General features: G+C 40.6%; 1 protein-coding gene across 3 annotated transcripts in view; it reads right to left on the reverse strand.

Annotated features, from left to right (window-relative positions):
• mtmr8 (myotubularin related protein 8) overlaps nt 1–21,685 on the reverse strand; it is a 60,176-nt gene that overhangs the window by 27,985 nt on the left and 10,506 nt on the right. For all 3 annotated transcript variants that reach the window (XM_087991982.1, XM_087991981.1, XM_043704846.2), the window contains exons 4-7: nt 19,189–19,346; nt 15,861–15,989; nt 5,794–5,928; nt 1,192–1,324 (exon numbers count right to left, since the gene is read on the reverse strand). In XM_087991982.1, coding sequence (XP_087848108.1) covers nt 1,192–1,324; nt 5,794–5,928; nt 15,861–15,989; nt 19,189–19,346 — 555 coding nt within the window. The remainder of the gene's footprint in view (nt 1–1,191; nt 1,325–5,793; nt 5,929–15,860; nt 15,990–19,188; nt 19,347–21,685) is intronic.

Below are 21,685 nucleotides of genomic sequence, written 5' to 3' on the forward strand. Positions count from 1 at the left end.
ATCAGAGATCCAATTGCAGGTAGTTTACCACCTTCTTCTGCAGCTCCTCAGGGCTGAGGATGACTTGCTTCCACTGAAGAGGAGTAATGGTCCAATAATGGTCAAATATTTCTGTACAATTTCAACTATTTTCTAAAATAATTAATGCTTAATTTTAATGTGAGTTTTAATTGGCTCCCCTCAAGCAAATATAGCAAATGCATAAATTGTGATGTTATTAAAAAGTAAAATCTTATCCTTGCGGTTATAGGATTAACGACGAAAGAGCAAGAGGAATGGTTTGGAAGTTCAAATAACATCTTCATGTCTGCTCTCCATTAATCAGTCATTTATTATGTAGCCTGATAGAACAAAATTGTTAAATTAATTATGTATGCAGCATTTAATGCTTAGTCCAATAAATTGCTTTGATGGTTCATAATAGTTTTTCTCAACCTTTTTGCTTCTGAGGCCCCTCTCATGGAAACCTGCAGCACAAGCAGTGACCTATATATTATTTTGCAAGTACACATACATTTTTGTTGTTGTTTTGTTTAATGCAAAATTTATCACACAGCACCAGCAACAGTTCTGTCATGAAAGGAGGCAACTTCTAAAAACACACTTTTCATGTTACAGTCAGTGTTCATTCTGGCTGGTACTTAGTGTTCATTGATGTCATTACTGAAAAGATCCAGCTTTGTTTTGGAAGGTTGACCAAACATGAGCAATATTTTTTGGTGCTGTAGAACAATCAACACTGCATTCAGTTTCTGATGAAGAGCTTATGCTCAAAACTCTCCTGCTTCTCAGATGCTGCCTGACCAGCTGTGCTTTTCCAGCATCACACTCTTCAACTCTAATCTCCAGCATCTGCAGTTCTCACTTTCTCCTAGTGTACTACAAAGCCTGATGTAAAATAATTGACTTGAAACATTAATTCTATTTTCTTTCCACAGATGGTATTTGTTTTGCTGAGTTTCTATCACCTTCTATTTTTATTTCTGATTTGCATCCTTTGCTTTTGTGGCTCGGTTATGCAGATCAAAAATCTCAAGTGTTGACTTTATTGATATTTGTTACATCAGAAGTGCACATAAATTCAATTAAGGATTCTTCAGCAGTTATAAGTACCAAAGCGATATCAAGCATTAAAACTCCAATTACTATTCTGCTTATTCACAGATAGCTGGAACAGAAAATAAGCATTACCTTCTAAAAGCTTTTGTAAACTGTTTCTCATCACATGTATGTTTTCAATACCAATAAATTGGAATCTAATGTTGGAATAATTATCTTCATTTTCATATCCCTTTCCAGCAGCTCTGTTTGCCATGGCATTTAACTGTAAAAAGAAATCAATACTGTTGAACATTATCCCTGCAATTTTGATTCATTTGTTTTCTGATATGAATTTTTATTCTCACCTCCACAAACATATATTCAATAATTATATTTCTGCAGTATTCAATTTGTCTTACTCCTGAGATTAAAATAATTTTAAAAACTGAATGCAAATTTAGGAAGCTATTTGAACTTTCTTCCCTCTTCTCAAGTTATATAATTAAACAGCATTTTCAATCATAATTGAAAGATGATTTCTTTTGGATTCTTTTAGCCCCATAGAAACAATAACAGCGAATAACATGCACTGGGGCCAAAAGTGTGAGCACCCAGAAGAATAAATGTGTTATGATCCTTAGTTGGAAGGTATCATGGCTGATTCTCAAGCTATTCGCATCCATCATCTGTACATAAAAGGCAAAGTACCCGTCTGCAGTTGTTTTTGGATGCAAGAGTCATGACCTGTGACCTTCAACATTCAATCCTGGGAATGCCTCCTCATTTCTCTGATTGTTACATTGTTCTGAGTGAGACCCATGCTGTTGGCTGCCTGAGTGCTCAGTAGGTGACTAAACAGTGATCACAAACAGCAGATAGGCAAACAGTGTGCTCCTTTTAAAGTAAAGTTGCTTTGAATCATGGGAGCCTGCTGCAGAATACAACAGCTACAATTGTAAACAAGGAAAATAGCTGGCATTTGAGTGAACAGCTTAGTGATGGTAAAGGACATAACAGAGGGGATACCAACCTATCAAAAAAACACCTGGAGGTTTGGGAAATTCATTCCCAGATCCTGACCACAGAGATGAGACAGCAGTGCCACTAGTACAGTGACTTCACATGGTTGGTCAAGGTCAAGAAATGCACCTTCAAATAACTGCTCCTACTCACTGTTCCATCAATATCCTGCTATCTGCCATCATGGTGACATTGCAGATGAGGCTACAGACCTCTTGCTTCCCCTCACTTCAATATACCTTTCCTGATTTCCCGTTCTCAGAGCAACTTCTGCTTGTACTACAAAAGCACACCCAGGAGGAAGAGGGAGAGCACACAATTGTATTGATCTGACTAAGATGTAAATCATTTGACCTGACCCAGACAACAGCTCAGATACTGGCACTACACGTCACTGGACAGTGTAGATTTGAGATCTGTGCTTATGGTGAGTCACTAGCACAAGGAGCTGCAGCCACGACTGGAGGAAAGAATAATATCAGCTTATTTTACAGAGAGATCAAGGATAATACAGCTACAGAGAAGTCAGATGAAAATCTGACAAGAGTGGACATGGAAAACATTAAGGAGAAAACAAAGATGGTGAGTGCACTGGCTATCCTGTCAAACTGTTTCCTGTCATTGTCAAGGAACATGGAGGCAGCCTACCTAAACTTGGCAAAAGGCACTGCACAGAGCTTTGCCTCATCACACCTCCTGTAACATTGCAGACCAAGGGGAAGTGCAAATGCAACTCCCTTACCTGTTGCAGTCTTTGTGGCCAGTCATCAAATCCTTTGCCCTACTCCCGCAGAACACTTCAGACCCAATCCAGGAACTCACCTCAAAGGTTGTTCCTACTACCATGTTCTGCAAAAGTATCTTACTTGAAAGTTGTGTGCTTTGCTCTTTAACCAACACTCTACGTGGTCCTCTCCTGCACTCAACCACACATCCTGTGGTGAGTGAAAAACACATAGTTGTTTGGTAGCACAAAACTTCATATTACTGAAAAAGTACATTTCATTGAAGCTTCTCATCATGCACCTATCATGACATTTTGCAAGAATACCAATTCAAGGGGAAAGCTGATGAGGGGATAGTGCTGATTAATGGCAAGTGAATTCTGATTGTGAGAGATATTGCCATGGAGAATACACCCATTAATGCTGATTAACAGTGAACAATCAGGCTTTGTTCCATTTTCTCACTTTCTCCTTATAGCCCTCGATGCCTTTTAAATCTGAAAACATGTCTCTTTCTTGAAATATATTCATCACTTGGCCTCCACAGCCTTCTGTGGTAGAGAATTCCACAAGTTCACCATCCTGTGAGTGAAGAAATGTTTCTTCATCTCAATCTTAAATAGATAGCCCCATATCCTAAGACTGTATGTGTACAAGAGCAATGTATGTTGCCAGGTGACAGATTAAACAGTGTTCCTCCTCACATCTCACCATGTTTATGTGCAGGTTGTCCAAGACACAACAATGATATTCCTTTAGGTCCTATCTTACTTATAAGCACCTCTGCACACCACGAACTGCCAAATGATTTGGTGAATTGTTACAATACATTTTGACCAAGTCTTCCACTTACATGGTGGAGGACTTTAGGACATGTAGATCCATGGTGATACACCATCCACGTGTTCACGAACATGCTAGCCATTCAGCAAAGAATCAGAGTGACATCTTTGCTGCAGCGCTAGACTGGCCATCATTACATGTTGAACTTATGAATTCAGCAATTTGTGCAATTGAGTTCAATTTCAATCACATGATTGCCCAAATAGATGGTGTTACCATGGGATCCCCACTAACCCTAACACCTGCAAATATCTTTGTTGGATACTATGAGAAACATATCTTAAAAAGAAATGACAACTAACCTCACACCCTTTGCAAATTTTCAATCTGCAGTTGACATATATGCCACATTTGTATCTGCAACTACATGAAATAATATCCTGACATGTCCTCATGAGCTCCATCCTGCACTAAAAATCATATCTGAAATGTAACAGTCAAATGAATTGCCTTTCATTGACATTCTGGTTGAAAAATCATAAACCTACCCCCATTATTCAACAGACACATTGGGACTCCTACAGTTCCATGCACTATAAAATTGGCTTTCGTGGTAACTTTGCAAGTTGGGCCAATTATTACCAAATAAGTAGCCAATTGTTCACCATAATTGTTCATTGGACAAACTGAAAAAAGCCCCAAGCTGTTACACTTGGTTTTGAAAAATGCCCACTCTATATCCTATTACTGTGGAAGAATAACATATCTCAAAAGTTTGTGCAATAGGCGAAACTAGCTGCTTCACGTTGCTGTAATGCAGTAGTGGGGTTTGCCACTAATGAAATACTGTCATTCAGTCAAAATGATATTCTGCCCATCCCACAAACAAGTAATGCAGTATCTGTATTTTAGTGCCAGTGTAATGTTAGGATGTTGGCCATATGTTACAAAGACTAGGAATAGTATCAAAAAGCATGCCTTTTCAGCTGTTTTCAACAAGCAAGGTACTGACAGGATACAACTCTCCTGCTCTTGCATATCTTGCTCAGTGCCTAACATTCCGTCTGATTCTGCAATTGGACAACATTTGTTAGATAATCTGAATGTGCAAAGGATTATCTGACAAACAATTTAGGACTGTCAGTCTGACTAGCAAAGTGACAAAGTGTTCTGGAAGCCGTAAGTATTAATACACAAGACCTGGTTCTTTGCAGACATAAAAACATGTATACAGACAGTGTCCATTTCAATATTTTTTCAACTTTCTTTCCCTAGAGTAGGAGATTTCAAGACTAGGGGACATATTTTTAAGGAGAGAGGAAAAAGATTTAAAAAAGAGATGAGAGGTAATTTTTTTATACAGAGAGTAGTTCTTGTGTGGAATGAATTTCCAAAGATAGTGGTGATTGCAGGTACAGTTACAATGGTTAAAATATATTTCAATAAGTACATGAGTAAGAAATGCAAGGAGGGATATGGGCCAAGCGCGGGCATGTGGGACTAATTTAGTTTGGGATTATGGCCAGCATAAACTGGTTGGGCCGAAGAGTCTGTTTCCGTGCTGTATGACTCTATAATTCAACAAAACAGGTAACAACCATTCACCAGTTCGTTTCTCAGGGCAATGTCCTGAAGAATCAGAGTTAGCCTGTCTGATTCAAAGTCTAATCAAAGCTTAGCTGATAACTGTTAATCAGCAATATTTACATTCTCCATGCCAAAGCCTCTACAAATTAGACTCCACTTGCCAAATCAGCAATTTCCGCTCATGCAGTTTAAATGCGGTTTACAGCTTGAAATTATGTTATGGAATGTTCTGATGAGTGCAGACAAAAGCAAATATATTAAATGGAGTTGTGTAGTTCAAGTTCATAAACAGAACTTCAAGTCAGCCGAGAAGGCTATTTGATGTCATGACAGCACCAATACAGGTGTGTCAGCACATGGAAGGAATCCGGGAATCTCCACATCACTGCACTTTCCATCAAGGGTCGCTGTACCAGAAGTGGCTGGACTCCACCACCCCTCTCAGTGGACGCCTAGCTTCCAGTGCTGCTAATGATCATGTGCATACGTCCTTCAATATGAATCTCAGATGGAATTAGTTGGGCACCAGAGCCAATTTCCTTCCTCCCAAACAGAAACACAACAGCACATTTTAATAGCATTCAGTTTAGTAACTTTTGAAGTCATGTCCATAGCATGATTTGGTGAACAAAAATACCTTTGGTCTCGTGTCTACCACATACATGAATGGACTTCCTGGATTGGCCTTGCTGATAGCTTGTAGCATTTGTTCATCCTCCATACACCTGGCACTAAACCCTGAAAGCGGTTGACTGCACCGACAAATGGCAGCCTGGTGAAACAAGCATTGGATTCCATTAGAGATAGGGCTGAGAGTAGAGAAACAAAGAGCAAATTAATTGATAAGTAATGATTTAACAATCCATTTGGACACATCCATCATGCCCAGTCATTGAATGAAATATAATTTCTAGTACAAAGTCTAGCTGGATAGCTTCTGAGTGTTTCATGTCACAAGCGATAGAGAGTTCAGTTTCATATTTTAATAGCAACCAATGTGAATAGCAAGGCATAGTGTTAAATCACGTAAAACGTTAACTAATTAAGTATTAACCACAGTAACACAATGATCAAAAGTATTCTTTTTCAAATAAAGGCTTATTTGAATGAGGAATGCACTATCCTAGGAAGATATATGGGTAGAAATATTTGAGAAGTTTTAAAGACATAGCAGAAACATTTAACACATATTCCCCAATAAAAATTGACTGAAGTTAACATTCGGTTTATCAACTGGTCCAGTTTCAACAAGCATTTTGAGGATAAGAGTTGCAGACTTTTCACTATTCTTTGTTTTAAAATATGCTTCGTGGCCTCAACCTTATGCAATCTAGCTCAAATTTAAAATTGTTCTCTCATGTTTGGAATTTACCCCACCACAGCAAATAATGTTCCCCACCACACAATACTGACTCATTATCTATAGATCTCAGATTCTAAGGAAACATTTGTGTTAACCAAACTATAAGAGTGCTCAAAAAATGAACTGTGAATGATAAAAATCTGAAACAATAGCAGAAATTGCTGGAGAAACTCAGCAGGTCTGGCAGCAGCTATGAGGAGAAAGCAGAGTCAGTGTTCCAGGACCAGCCACCTTTCATTAGAAAGGGTGTGTGTGTGTGCGCGTGCACACAGAAGGCTACAAGCTTCCGAAGCAGAAAATGAGATGTTGTTCCTTCAGTTTGCATTGAGCCTCATTGGAGTACGGTTGGCATGGGGACAGCAGGCAATCAGAAGCTCGAAATCACTGTTGCAGAGAGAACATTGGAGTTCCACAAAGTGGACGCCCACTCTGCATTTCAACTCCCCAGTGTACAAGAAACCACATTGTGAGCAGTGAACTCAGTAGACTAGATCAGGTGAAGTTGCTTTAACTTGAAGGTGTGTCTGGTCCCTTGGATATTAAGGAGGGAGGAAGTAAACGGCGAGGTGTTACACCTTCTGTGAATGCATGGGAAGATATTGTGGGGTGTAGGGACAGGCTGGAGTGGAGGAGGAGTGGGCCAGGATATCCTGGAGGAAATGGTCCTTGCGGAAGGCTGATAAGGAATGGAAGGGAATTTATGTCCGATTGTGGCATCCTGCTGGAGATGCTGGAAATGGTAGCTTTTGATCATTTGGATGTGAATGTTGCTGAAGTGAAAAGTGAGGACCTAGGGGATACTATAAAGTTGTGTGATGGAAGAGAAGAGGTCAGGCCTAAGTTCAGGAAATGGGTTGGATACAGGTGAGGGCCCTATCAACTATGGTGGTGGGAAATCCTTGGTTGAGAAGGTGGAAATTTCAGAGGCTCCCTGCAAAAGGTGTTATCAACAGAACAGATGCAACAGAGAAACTAGATGAATGGAATGGAGTCTTTACAGGAAGCAGGGGTGTCAAATGCATAGTCTAGATAACTGTGGAAGTTGGTGGTTTGGAGTGGATGTCAAGGCTACACTATCCCCAAAAATGGAAACAGATGTTGAGGTAGGAATGGGAAGAGTCAAAAATGGAGTAGGTGAAGATGAGAGTAGGGTGGAAAGTGAAATTGCTACATTTTTCCTGATGAGAGGGGGAGCAGCTCTGATGATGTAATCAATTAAGGAGTTGTGGAGGGGGCACCCAAGTAGGTCTGAAACAAGGAATGTTCCACGAACCCTCACAATAGGACAGGTATAACTGGGGCCCATGGCCAAAGTGATGTCAGCAGAAGGAATGGAATTGATGAGTAGCTGGTGTTTATTTAAACCTGTTTCTATCTCCTAATTTATTTCATAATCTAATAAATGCAGGGCACATCAGTCTCACAGAATACACATCCTATGCCAATGGCTGAACAGCTTCAAGTCCAAGCTCTAGGTTTCAGAGCTTCTGCACCAAGTACTGTCATTGCAATGCATCCATGAGACAAAAACTACATAGGCAGCAAGTTTCTTGAGGTGGTCAACCCACAACATAAAAGTGAGCAGACAAAGAGGGGAACGTCTGATCACCAGTCAAGGAGGATCAGACACTTGATACAGGACTCAAAATGTATCTCACTCTCTAATTAGTATTCAGCTGTATTTATAGTCAAGAAACAAGCCCATAGCACAATGGGTGAGTGATAGTGAGAGGGGATCCTGTAACTACAGGGTGTCCACATACATGATCCCTAGATATCTCGGTGGTGCCTATGTGCAAGATTTTACTGAGCAGCCTAAAAACATTAAGGAGTCAAAAGGGTGTAGAACCAGCAGTATAATCCATATTGGTATAAAAAGGGAGGAAGAGATAAAATTGTACAAACAGGTTTAAGGGACCTAGAAAGGAAAATAAGAAACAGGACCTCAAAAATGCAATAATATCTGGACTACTCTCAATGTCACAGACAAGTGTGAACAGAACATGGAGGATGCATCCAAAGCAGAACGGACAGTGAAGGAGGGAGAGTTGTAAATTCCTAAAACATTGAGACCAATTCTAAGTAAGGTGCCACCTAAACAGAGCCAGGACCAAATGTTATCACTGAGCAGTTTGCCAGTGCTGTTATCAAGAGTTTAAGATGATTTGACACATTATAATGTAAACGGCAGAGAAGGAGAAGGATTTCTGAAGTTTATTCAGGAAACTTTGTTGAGTAATTCAATTTCAGGCCAATGAAACTTGTTTGATAAAGTGTCATAAATGAAAGAGGAAGTCGTAGCATGGATAAAACGATGAAAGACAGGAAACCGTGGTGCAATGAATGGCTGTTTTTCGGACTGAGTCAGAGTATGTATCAACAATTTGGGCGTCAACGGCAATATCAGTGTTTGATGTCCCTCTCTAATTCCCCTGAATTGAATGGCTTGTTACGGCACTGCAGGGGACAGTTAAAAACCAACAACATTGTTGGACTAGTGTGGACTAGATCAGGTAAGGATGAAAATTTTCCTTCTCCAAAGAATGTTAGGGAATCAACTGGAGATTTTCATGATGTCTCACGATCATCAGGATTGAGACTGGTTTTCAATTCCAGGATTACTAATTGAATTCAAATTCCACCGACTAGTGCAGTGTTCCTAGAGCATTAGCCTTGATCTCTGGATCACTCATCAAATGACGTCCATTACGGCCTCTCCCCTTGAGTGGTGCTCCCAAGACATCAGTACTGGACTACAGCTTCTCTTAATTTATAAGTTAAATATTGATGTACAATTTCAAAAATTTGCACAACACAAAACTTGGAAGAAAAGGGAATTGTATAGAGGAGACAGATAAACTTGCAGAGGGCAGAGGTTGGTGAAATAAGCAAAGACTTGACAGATGCAATTTCACTCAAAAATGCAAAGTGGTAGATGAACAAGGAGAGACAAATAAACGAAGGAGTTCTATGCTGAAGTGGGCACAGTGGGTAGCCAGTACTGGGTACTTTAGGAACAATTTGAAGGTTTTAGAGGATATTTTTTAAAAAGTATAAGAATGGCTCTGGAAATGAGTAGCTTTACGTAAAGATTGGAGCAGCTGGAGCTGTTTTCCTTAAATACAAAAAGCTATGATTGAAGAGTTTACAATCGTAAGAGGTATGCAGTCAGTGGGTAAATTCTGCAATTCACCACTAGGAAAGATGCAATTGTTTAGGCAAGAATTAGGATGCATAGAATGGGGTTGCAAAATGCGGGGATGCAGACAATGGAAATATGGAGCTGGATTAAGGAACAGATTAGATTAGATTACTTTACAGTGTGGAAACAGGCCCTTCGGCCCAACAAGTCCACACCGACCCGCCGAAGCGCACCCACCCAGACCCATTCCCCTACATTTACCCCTGCACCTAACACTACAGGCAATTTAGCATGGCCAATTCACCTAATCTGCACATTTTTGGAGTGTGGGAGGAAACCGGAGCACCCGGAGGAAACCCACGCAGACACGGGGAGAATGTGCAAACTCCACACAGTCAGTCGCCTGAGTCGGGAATTGAACCCGGGTCTCTGGCGCTGTGAGGCAGCAGTGCTAACCACTGCTGCCTCACAGCAGTGTCCTTGATAGGTATGTCCCTGTCAGGCAGGGAGGAAGCGATAAAGTAAGGGAACAGTGGTTTACTACACAAATTGCATCTCTTGTTCAGCAGAAGAAGGAGGCTTATGTGTTGATGAGGCAAGATGGTTCAGATGAGGCGACGGAGAGTTACAGATCAGCCAGGAAAGATTTAAAGAGAGAGTTAAGAAGAGCAAAGAGAGGACACGAGCAGTCTTTAGCAAATAGAATAAAGGATAACCCTAAAGCTTTCTATATCTATGTGAGGAATAAGAGGATTACTAGGGTAGGAATAGGGCCAGTCATAGACAGAAGTGGGAAGTTGAAGGTGGACCCTGTGGAGATCAGAGAGGTGCTATACGAACATTTATCATCGATTTTCACTCAGGAAAAGGAAAACATTGTAGAGAAGAAGAATGAGGTACGAGACATTAGACTAGAAAGGATCGAGATTAGTTATGAACAGGTGTCATCAATTCTAGAAGGAGTGAAAGTAGACAAGTCCTCTGGGCCGGATGGGATCGATCCGAGGATTCCCTGGGAAGCTAGGAAGGAGATAGCAGAGCCTTTGGCTTTCATATTTAAGTCATCATTGTCTACAGGTTTAGTACCAGAGGACTGGAAGATTGCAAATGTTGTGCCCTTGTTCAAAAAGGGCAGTAGAGATGACCCAAGTAATTTTAGACCAGTGAACCTTACTTCTGTTGTAGGAAAGGTTTTGGAAAGGATTATAAGAGATGAGATTTATAATCATCTAGCAAGCAGCAATTTGATTTCAGATAGTCAACATGGTTTCATCAAAGTAAGGTCGTGTCTCAAAAACCTCATTGAGTTTTTTGAGAAAGTGACTAAGTATGTAAATGAGGGTAGAGCAGTTGACATGGTATACATGGACTTCAGTAAAGCCTTTGATAAGGTTCCACATGGTAGCCTGTTGGAGAAAATACAGAGACATGGGATTGAGGGTGATTTAGCAGTTTCGATTAGAAACTGGCTTTCTGAAAGAAAGCAGCGAATGGTGGTGGATGGAAAATATTCAGCCTAGAATCTGGTTACTAGTGGTGTGGCACAAGGATCTGTTTTGGGACCACTACTGTTTGTCATTTTTATAAATGACTTAGATGCAGGTATAGGTGGATGGGTTAGTAAATTTTCAGATGACATTAAAGTCGGTAGAGTAGTGAACAGTTTAGAAGAATGTTACAGATTGTAGGGGGACTTAGATAAACTGCAGGCTTGAGCTGAGAGGTGGCAAATGGAGTTCAATGCAGGTAAATGTGAGGTGATGCACTTTGGGATGAATAACAGGAAGGCAGAGTACTGGGTCAATGGAAAGATTCTTGGTAGTGTGGATGTGCAGAGGGATCTTGGAGTCCATGTACATAGATCCCTAAAAGTTGCCACCCAGGTGGATAGTGCTGTTAAGAAGGCATACAGTGTGTTAGGTTTCATTTGTAGAGGGATTGAGTTCTGGAGCCGCAATAATATGCTGCAACTATACAAAATGTTAGTGCGGCCATACTTAGAATATTGTGTACAGTTCTGATCACCATATTTCAGAAAGGATGTGGAAGCATTGGAAAAGGTGCAGAGGAGATCTACCAGGATGTTGCCTGGTCTGGAGGGAAGGCTGCAGGAAAGGCTGAGAGACTTGGGCCTGTTATCACTGGAAAGAAGAAGGCTAAGAGGGGATTTGATAGTGACATACAAGATGATTAGAGGATTAGATAGGGTAGACAGTGAAAGTCTTTTTCCGAGAATGATGACGTCAGCTTGTACGAAGGGGCATAACTACAAATTGAGGGGTGATAGATTTAAGACAAATGTCAGAGGCAGGTTCTTTACTCAGAGAGTGGTAAGGGCATGGAATGCCCTAACGGCCAATGTAGTTAACTCAGCCACATTAAGAAGATTTAAACAATCCTTGGATGAGCACATGGATGATGGGATAGGGTGGGGGGACGAGCTGAGAATAGTTCAGGGGTCAGCGTAACATCGAGGGCCAAAGATCTGTTCTGCGCTGTATTGTTCGATGTTCTATGATTTCATGTATCAATCCTCTTATACAACAATAGAGAATTCAGCAGCCAAATGTTAATCAGGAGGTTAAAATAATTAAAATCAAGTTTATGTTAAAATTACAAATGAATATACCATTTCCATACTACAGGGATTGAGGCACATATATATTTCATAATTTAAGTACTTCATTCAGGACATGAACTATGAAAGGAATATGTCTACATTGATACCTTTCTGACCTGTATCTTTTGGGACTGAATTTAGTTGACCAGAGTTCCCTTGATTGTTCTGAGCATGGTAAAGACAACTTGTTCTGAAACTTACTAGCTCTTCTTGTTTATTCAGTTGAGCTAGAAAAGTTGCAGACTCATAACGAAGGGCAGAATCTGTGCAGTCGAAACAAGTAGAAGCATGGATGCAAGCTGGCCAAAAAAGAAGTAGGTGAAGAGGTTTTCACTCAGATTGACAAATTGCGCAAACTGATTTTCCACAAGAGCTTGTGCTGGGATCACCGTGGTACAGCTTTTTTAAAGTATGCGGTCTCAGGAACAGAAAAACACATAGGACTGGGACAAAACATTCAAAGACATTAATAATATAGCAGATGGGAAATTTAACTCATGATTGAACTTCAATAAGTCTGAGGTAATAAGTTTTGGTAGGAAGGCTAAAGAGATCCCATACTACAAGGACGACTCTCTCCTAAACGTTTACAGTGGAAACCACGACACCATAAATGCTGGATTAAACTTGTGCTATAACTACTGTGCATTAATAAGTAAATCTGTTATTTTAACTAGCAAATTGAATATTCACCTCATATGAGAGCCATCTGCCTCTTGAGCTACACGTTCGATTGTGGTATATTGAAATGCATAATAATCAACTCACCTTCTCAAGCGAAATTAGAACATAGAAAAATACAGCGCAGTACAGGCCCTTTGGCCCTCGATGTTGCGCCGATCCAAGCCCAGCTAACCTACACTAGCCCACTATCCTCCATATGCGTATCCAATGTCCGTTTAAATGCCCATAAAGAGGGAGAGTCCACCACTGCTACTGGCAGGGCATTCCATGAACTCACGACTTGCTGAGTAAGGAACCTACCCCTAACATCTGTCCTATACCTACCACCCCTTAATTTAAAGCTATGCTCCCTCGTAATAGCTGACTCCATACGTGGAAAAAGGTTCTCATGGTCAATCCTATCTAAACCCCTAATCATCTTGTACACTTCTATCAAGTCACCCCTAAACCTTCTTTTCTCCAATGAAAACAGCCCCAAGTGCCTCAGCCTTTCCTCATACAATCTTCCTACCATACCAGGCAACATCCTGGTAAACCTCCTCTGCACCCGTTCCAGTGCCTCCACATCCTTCCTATAGTATGGCGACCAAAACTGCACACAATACTCCAGATGCGGCCGCACCAGGGTCTTATACAACTGCAACATGACCTCAGGGCTCCGGAACTCAATTCCTCTACCAATAAAAGCCAGTACGCCATATGCCTTCATTACCGCACTATTTACCTGGGTGGCAACTTTCAGAGATCTGTGTACATGGACACCAAGATCCTTCTGCTCATCCACACTACCAAGTATCCGACCATTAGCCCAGTACCCCATCTTTTTGTTACTCTTACCAAAGTGAATCACCTCACACTTACTTACATTGAACTCCATTTGCCACCTTTCTGCCCAGCTCTGCAACTTATCTATATCCCGCTGTAACCTGACACATCCTTCCTCACTGTCAACAACTCCACCGACTTTCGTATCATCCGCAAACTTGCTCACCCAACCTTCTAGCCCCTCCTCCAGGTCATTTATAAAAATAACAAACAGCAATGGTCCCAAAACAGATCCTTGTGGAACACCGCTAGTAACTGCACTCCAAGATGAACCTTTACCATCAGCTACTACCCTCTGTCTTCTTCCAGCCAGCCAATTCCTAATCCAAACCTCCAACTCACCCTCAATGCCATACCTCTGTATTTTTTGCAGTAGCCTACCATGGGGAACCTTATCAAATGCCTTACTAAAATCCATATACACCACATCTACCGCTTTACCCTTGTCTACCTCCTTAGTCACCTTCTCAAAAATTCAATAAGGTTTGTGAGGCACGACCTGCCCTTCACAAAACCATGCTGATTATCCTTGATCACATTATTCCTATCCAGATGTTCATAAATCCTATCCCTTATAATTCTCTCTAAGACTTTGCCCACAACAGAAGTGAGACTCACCAGCCTATAGTTACTAGGGTTATCCCTACTCCCCCTTTTGAACAAGGGAACCACATTTGCTATCCTCCAGTCTTCTGGCACTATTCCTGTAGACAACGAGGACATAAAAATCAAGACCAATGGCTCTGCAACCTCCTCCCTTGCTTCCCAGAGAATCCTAGGATAAATGCCATCAGGCCCAGGGGACTTATCTATTTTCACCCTTTCCAGAATTTCCAACACCTCTTCCCTACATACCTCAAAGCCGTCCATTCTAATTAATTGACTCAATATTCACATCGGCAACAATGTCCTGTTCCTGAGTGAATAGTGACAAAAAGCATTCATTCAGTGTCGCCCCAATCTCTTCAGCCTCCACACGCAACTTCCCACTACTATCCTTGACTGGACCTATTCCTACCCTAGTCATTCTTTTATTCCTGACATACCTATAGAAAGCCTTAGGGTTTTCCCTAATCCTACCAATTAAGGACTTTTCATGTCCCCTCCTTGCTGCTCTTAGTTCTCTCTTCAGATCCTTCCTGGCTACCTTATAACCCTCAATCGCTCCAATTGAACCTTCACGCCTCTTCTTTACATAAGCCGCCCTCTTCCATTTAACAAGGGATTCCAATTCCTTATTAAACCACGGCTCCCTCACACGACCCTTTCCTCCCTGCCTGACAGGTACATACTTATCAAGGACACTCAATAGTTGCTCCTTGAACAAGCTCCACATATCAATTGTGCCCATGCCTTGAAGCCTACTTCTCCAAGCCACGCATCCTAAGTCGTGCCTCACCGCATCATAATTTCCCTGCCCTCAGCTATAACTCTTGCCCTGCAGTGCACACTTATCCCTCTCCATCACTAGAGTAAAAGTCACCGAATTGTGGTCACTGTCCCCAAAGTGCTCACCTACCTCCAATTCTAACACTTGGCCTGGTTTGTTACCCAGAACCAAATCCAGTATGGCCTCACCTCTTGTTCGCCTGTCTACATATTGTATCAGGAAACCCTCCTGCACACATTGGACAAACACCGACCCATCTAACAAACTCGAGCTATAGCTTTCCCAGTCAATATCTGGAAAGTTAAGCCCCCATTAGGGATAAGCATTAGAGGTTGCATATGCCAGCAATATAAAAACAGTTAGAAAACTGCTCTTCGACATCTCCAGGCACCTTACAGTGGATGTAAGCTTTTGTGAAATGTAATCGCTGTTGTAAAGTAGGAAACATGGCAGCCAATTTGTGCAAGCTCTTACAAACAGCAATATAATAATGAGCAGAAAATATTTTGTGATGTTGATTGCAGAATAAATATACCGACAAGGATAATGTGGATAACTACGCTACTTATCTTCAAATAGTACCAGGAGATATTTTACATTCACCTGAGAGGGCAGACAGTGCATTTCTTTAAAGTCCTATCCAAGCGTCAGCACAAAATTAGAAATAGGTAAATACTTACATTATTCTCCTTGAAAAAATATGAAAGAACAGGAAACCGCCCTCTACTTCTGAACTTAGAACTGCCCACTATTACTGGCTTGCTCGCCTCTTTTGGAACACACAGAAATGTTGAATAGGTATTGCAAATCTAGAAGGAACCAAAATAATTGCATGGTAGAATCTGACAAGTATGTGGAGGGGATGCTCAGTTTTTCTAAAATGAATAACAGTTCACAAGAAAGCCTCATTTTGCTACCAATGTACAAAACTGAGGAAAAAACTTATAATGCTCTTACATTTAAGTTCAACTGAATAGGATATGATTTTAAGACCAACTTAATATTTATCCAGTGCCTTAACCCTAGCAAACCTTCAAAGTGCTTCACAAAAGCATTTTCAAACAAAATATGATACCAAGCCATTTAACACGATATTAGAGAAAGTGAATAATACAGTGCAGAAGGAAGTGGTGCAAGGCGTAGGTATCTGATTCATATATATTTAAAATAAATAATAATATATTTGTGAGTTTGGATCTTTGTCCTTTGTGAATGTTTCACTGGAGTCGAGTTGGCCGGAGCAGTGTCGGCAGTGACTCCCGGGTCACAGGCCTGATGCGTGGACTCTTTCAGCAGCAGGAGGTTGTCAGCTGTGGCGGTGTCAGTGCCCAGAGTGGGGGTTCCTGGCTGCGGTAGGCCCAGAGTGGGGACCTTGCAGAAGTCCTGTGTTTGAGACCCTGGCCAATGAAGGTGAACTCTGTTTAAGTACTTTCTTTTTATTCTTTTATACCTCAAAATGGCACTGGTTTGTTCCAACAGAACACTTTTCACTGTACCCCCCTAGATATATGTGACAATAAATGATTCAGTCAGTGAACAAGTGGCACATGGATTTTGGTCTGTCTGTATGAGAGGGTTTAATGATTAATTTGTAAGTATTTTTGGACCCATAATTTTTTTAAATCAGTTTGAGGGAGTTACCCTGGCTGATAATAGGAATTGGTTTGCATTGGGCTAATTGCATTTCATCTAATGTTGCCTTCTTCTGCACATACCTCCAACTTCCACGCCTCACAGTAACTTTCAGAGGTGCAAGTCAATGTTGCAATCGATGTTGGCATGCCAATCACCAAGCGCAAATGCCAGAGTGGCTGTGTCTGTGTGCAATCACACTGCTTAGAGGAAGCATTGATTGGAAGAGTTTTGCAAATGAACAAAGTAAACATTTAGAAGTAAAACGTCTGCTTTGAAAGCTTTTGATTTCAGTTCATGGAAATCCTGGTTGAATTCCGATGTATGAAATAGTTTCTCCAAGCAAAAGGAATAAGTTCAAAAATTTAGGAAACAAACTACCTCACTCTCAGGGCTTTAGTTTGAAAGCTCCATACACAGAAGCATTTGTTTAGAATGCTGGAGGGTTTATTCAAAGCTGAGAAAGTTTAAACTTAATTTTGTGACTAATCAAGGAAGAGGCTATCAGATACTTTAGACTGGGAATTAAAATAAATAGTTATGTTAAATCTATAGATGTGAAACAAAAGCAAACTGTCCATGTTGTTTGAGTGTTTCAACATGATGGAATTTGGATGGATGGGAGTGTAGTTTTACTGCATGTTTTGAAATCTTTCAATTTATGTTAGATATAAGTAGCTTGGTTTATTCTTTGTTTGCAAAATGAATTTCTGCTTTATTGTTATAACTAAATCTGCAGCACTGCAGATCTGTTTCAGCGAAAGACCACCTTGTTAAATAACTAAAACAAAATATAATCACTCAAGCCAGAATTCAGTCTGGGATCTGACTTGTACAGTTGCGATTTAGATTTGGATTCAGCTGGGATCATAACAGATGTCCCCTTCTACTCTTTAAACTAACTACCCAATTAGTCACACTAACATTTTTGTTCCCTCAGATCTGCTGTTTGTTTCCCCCATTTCAACTGTTTTTTGCATTTGTAAATGAGTGAATCTGTTTCCACCACTGTAAAAGGCAAGGTGAGATAGTCTGACTGACCTCAACACTCCCTTTTCTATTAGTGAAGATTTTCTTTTGTTAGTGTGTGCTAAGTAGGAGTAATAAACAGGTTGCATTTTAGAAATCCCTTAAAAAGAAAGGAGATGTAAGTATTGATTCAGCTCCTGCAAACTAGGTACTAGGCATCAAAAAGCAAGAAGTCACGAAATACAGAATCTTTGCAAAAGTGAGTTTTGTAACTCAAATTCCTCAATTAAAATAATAGAGAATTAAGTGAGTGGAAAACATGATTATCCTTCATGTGTAGGTTTTCCAGTTATCTGGGCTGAACATAAACATGATCAAGCAAAAGTCAGGATTATTCCACTGTCATTTCAGAAGTGTTTAATCTTACTGCTTTTTGAATTTATGCAAAAACATTCTAGTTCCTAGAACTGAACATAAGAATAGAAGAATAGAAAATTAGCAGCATGAATAGGTCCTCAGGTCTCTTCCAATCTTGTGGAAAAGATTATGACCAATCTGATCATGACCTTTATTTTCCTTTCTCCCCCTTCTACACTTTGGCTTCCTTGTCAGTCAAGAATCTACCTAACTCTGCCTTAAAAATATTCAATGGCTCTACTTCTATTGTTCTCTGAAGAAGAGAATTCTGCAGACTTACAACATTCTTAAAGAAACGTTTCTCATTTCTGTCTTAAATGGGCAACCACTTATTTTTAAACTGTGTCCCCAAATCTAGATTCCCCATTAGGGAAAACTCATTTTCATCATCCATGCTGCAAAGTAACCTCAGAATTTTACATTTCAAAAACATCAGCTCTCATTCTTCAATCAAACAGGACCAATCTTTCCTCATTCTTCATGACCATGCAGCTTGTTAAAAAGCTACCTCAATCTAATTCTCATCTGATGCCAACTCTTTCACTTTTGATTGGGATTCAATAGATTGTGAATCAGAAAGTGGGAACTGTAATTAAAGTGGTTTTTATATCTTTACCTTGTTTAAAGAGGGAGAACAACCATAGCACTCAATCTGCTGCTCTGGTTGAGACCAATTAAATTATTAGAGCAGACTACACTCCAATTCTAGCATTTTCTGATGTGATAAATAGGAAGGGTTGAGAGAGATATGGGCCAAATCCTGGCAAATGGGACTAGATTAATTTAGGATATCAGATCAGCACGGACAAGTTGGATCAAAGGGACTAGTCCATGCTGTACTTCTCTATGACCATTCTAGGCAGTGGTTGTTCAAGCAAGGCTAAGAATTGTTGAGATGCTCATAGCTATCTATCTAATAACTATAGTGCCACTGAAGAGAAAACACACAGGATCAAAAATCAAAAGCAGCAGAGAATCATTAGTGCTCACCTCATAATTTTCATTTACATCAGTCTGTTCCCAGTATTCATTTGGTACTCCCATACGCTGGAAATCATCTTCTATATCTATTATTTTCCAACCCATTCCTCTGCTCATTTCAGTCTGCTTAGGGTTGTATGAGAAAGCATAAAGTTCCTCAAACACCACTGAAATACAAATAACATTTTCAAGAAATTTAATAGTAGTTAAACACTTGTTATATTAAAGGAATGTTTTCAACAATTATCAATAAAGAAGTCCACACATGCACCATTATTAAAAGTGTTAGGCACCATTCTACACCTTCCACTGCTTTTGATCTGTAAAGTCTAAATATGTGAAAACTCATGACTGTTGAACGTCTCTAATTTGAGTAATTGAACAGTCTACATCCAGGTCCAGGGTTTTGATCTCCAATATGTAATGCATACTCTCCCCCTTTGGAACATAGTCCACTGATACATAGAAGCATCTTCGCGCAGGTCAGTGGATCAAACGTTTTGGAACCAAGAAGCATGTATTATGATCCTGAAGCTTAACTAGTTAAAGTCATGCAAGTTATCAAAGAAGATCACTGATTAATATGCCCGTGATTACTCTAGGACAAAACATCCATTTGGATTTTATAGTTAATTATTGGGAAGAGAATTCCAGCCAAGTGACTAACCTATCTATGTGGTTATGCCAAAGGTGTGTTAGGAAAAAGATCTACCTATATCTTCTGAATATTTACTAACAGGTTAATATCTCTGCAAATCAGCTTTTTTATATTGCCTAAGCCAATTATCATGGAATTATCATAGAGATGTACAGCACGGAAACAGACCCTTCGATCCAACTCGTCCATGCTGACCAGATATCCCAACCCAGATTCTGGATTAGTGGTGCTGGAAGAGCACAGCAGTTCAGGCAGCATCCAAGGAGCTTCGAAATCGACGTTTCGGGCAAAAGCCCTTCAGATATCCCAACCCAATCTAGTCCCACCTGCCAGCAGCTGGCCCATATCCCTCCAAACCCTTCCTTTTCACAAACCTATCCAGGTGCATTTTAAATGTTGCAGTTGTACCAGCCTCACCACTTCCTCTGGCAGCTCATTCCACACACATTCCACCCTCTGTGTGAAAACGTTTTATATCTTTCCCCTCTCACCCTAAACCTATGCTGTCTAGTCCTGGGCTTCCCTACCCCAGGGAAAAGATCTTGTCTATTTATCCTATCCATGCCCCTCATGATTTTATAAATCTCCATCAGGTCACCCTTCTGCATCCGACACTCCAGGGAAAACAGCCCCAACCTATACAGCCTCTCCCTATAGCTCAAATCCTCCAACCCTGGCAATATCCTTGCAAATCTTTTCTGAACCCTTTCAAGTATCACAACACCTTTCTGATAGGAAGGAGACCAGAATTGCATGTAATATTCCAACAGTGGCCAAACCAATGTCCTGTACAGCCGCATCATGACCTCCCAACTCCTGTACTCAATACTCTGACCAATAAAGGAAAGCATACCAAATGCCTTCTTCACTATCCTATCTACCTGTGACTCTACTTTCAAGGAGCTATGAACCTGCACTCCAAGGTCTCTTTGTTCAGCAACACTCCCGAGGACCTTACATTAAGTATATAAATCCTGTTAAGATTTGCTTTCCCAAAATGGAGCACCTCGCATTGATCTAAATTAAACTCCATCTGCCACTCCTCAGCCCATTGGCCCATCTGATCAAGACCCTGTTGTGATCTGAGGTAATCCTCTTTGCTGTCCACTACATCTCCAATTTTGGCATCAGCTGAAAATTTACTAACTATATCTCTTATGCTCACATCCAAATCATTTATGTTAATGATGAAAAGTAGCGGACCCAGCACCGATCCTTGTGGCACTCTACTGGTCACAGGCCTCCAGTCTGAAAAACACACTCCATCACCACCCTGTCTTCTACCTTTGAGCCAGTTTAGTATCCAAATAGGTACATAGAAAAGTACAGCACAGAACAGGCCCTTTGGCCCACAATGTTGCACCGAAATTTAATCCTAATGTAACATATAGTAACTTAACCTACGCACCCCTCAACTCACTGTTATCCCTGTGCTTAAATGTCCTCAATGACTCTGCTTCTACCACCATCGCTGGCAATGCTTTCCATGCATTCACAACTCTCTGCGTAAAGAACCTACCTCTGACGTCTCCTTTATACCTTCCTCCTAATATCTTCAAACTATAACTTCTCGTACCAGTCAATCCTGCCCTGGGGAAAGGTCTCTGGCTAGTGACTCTATCCATTCCTCTCATTATTTTGTACATCTCGATCAGGTCTCTCTCTTCCTCTTTCTCTCCAGAGAGAGAAGTCTGAGCTTATTCAACCTTTCTTCATAAGGCAAGCCCTCCAGTCCAGGCAGCATCCTGGTAAACCTTCTTTGCATCCTCTCCAAAGCCTCTGAATCTTTCTTATAGTAAGGGCAACCAGAACTGGACACAATATTCCAAGTATGGTCTCACTAGGGAC

This window comes from Chiloscyllium plagiosum, unplaced genomic scaffold (genome assembly GCF_037043375.1).
Source record: "Chiloscyllium plagiosum isolate Xiang-an unplaced genomic scaffold, Cpla_swu_hap1 HiC_scaffold_11, whole genome shotgun sequence".
Classification (NCBI taxonomy): domain Eukaryota; kingdom Metazoa; phylum Chordata; class Chondrichthyes; order Orectolobiformes; family Hemiscylliidae; genus Chiloscyllium; species Chiloscyllium plagiosum.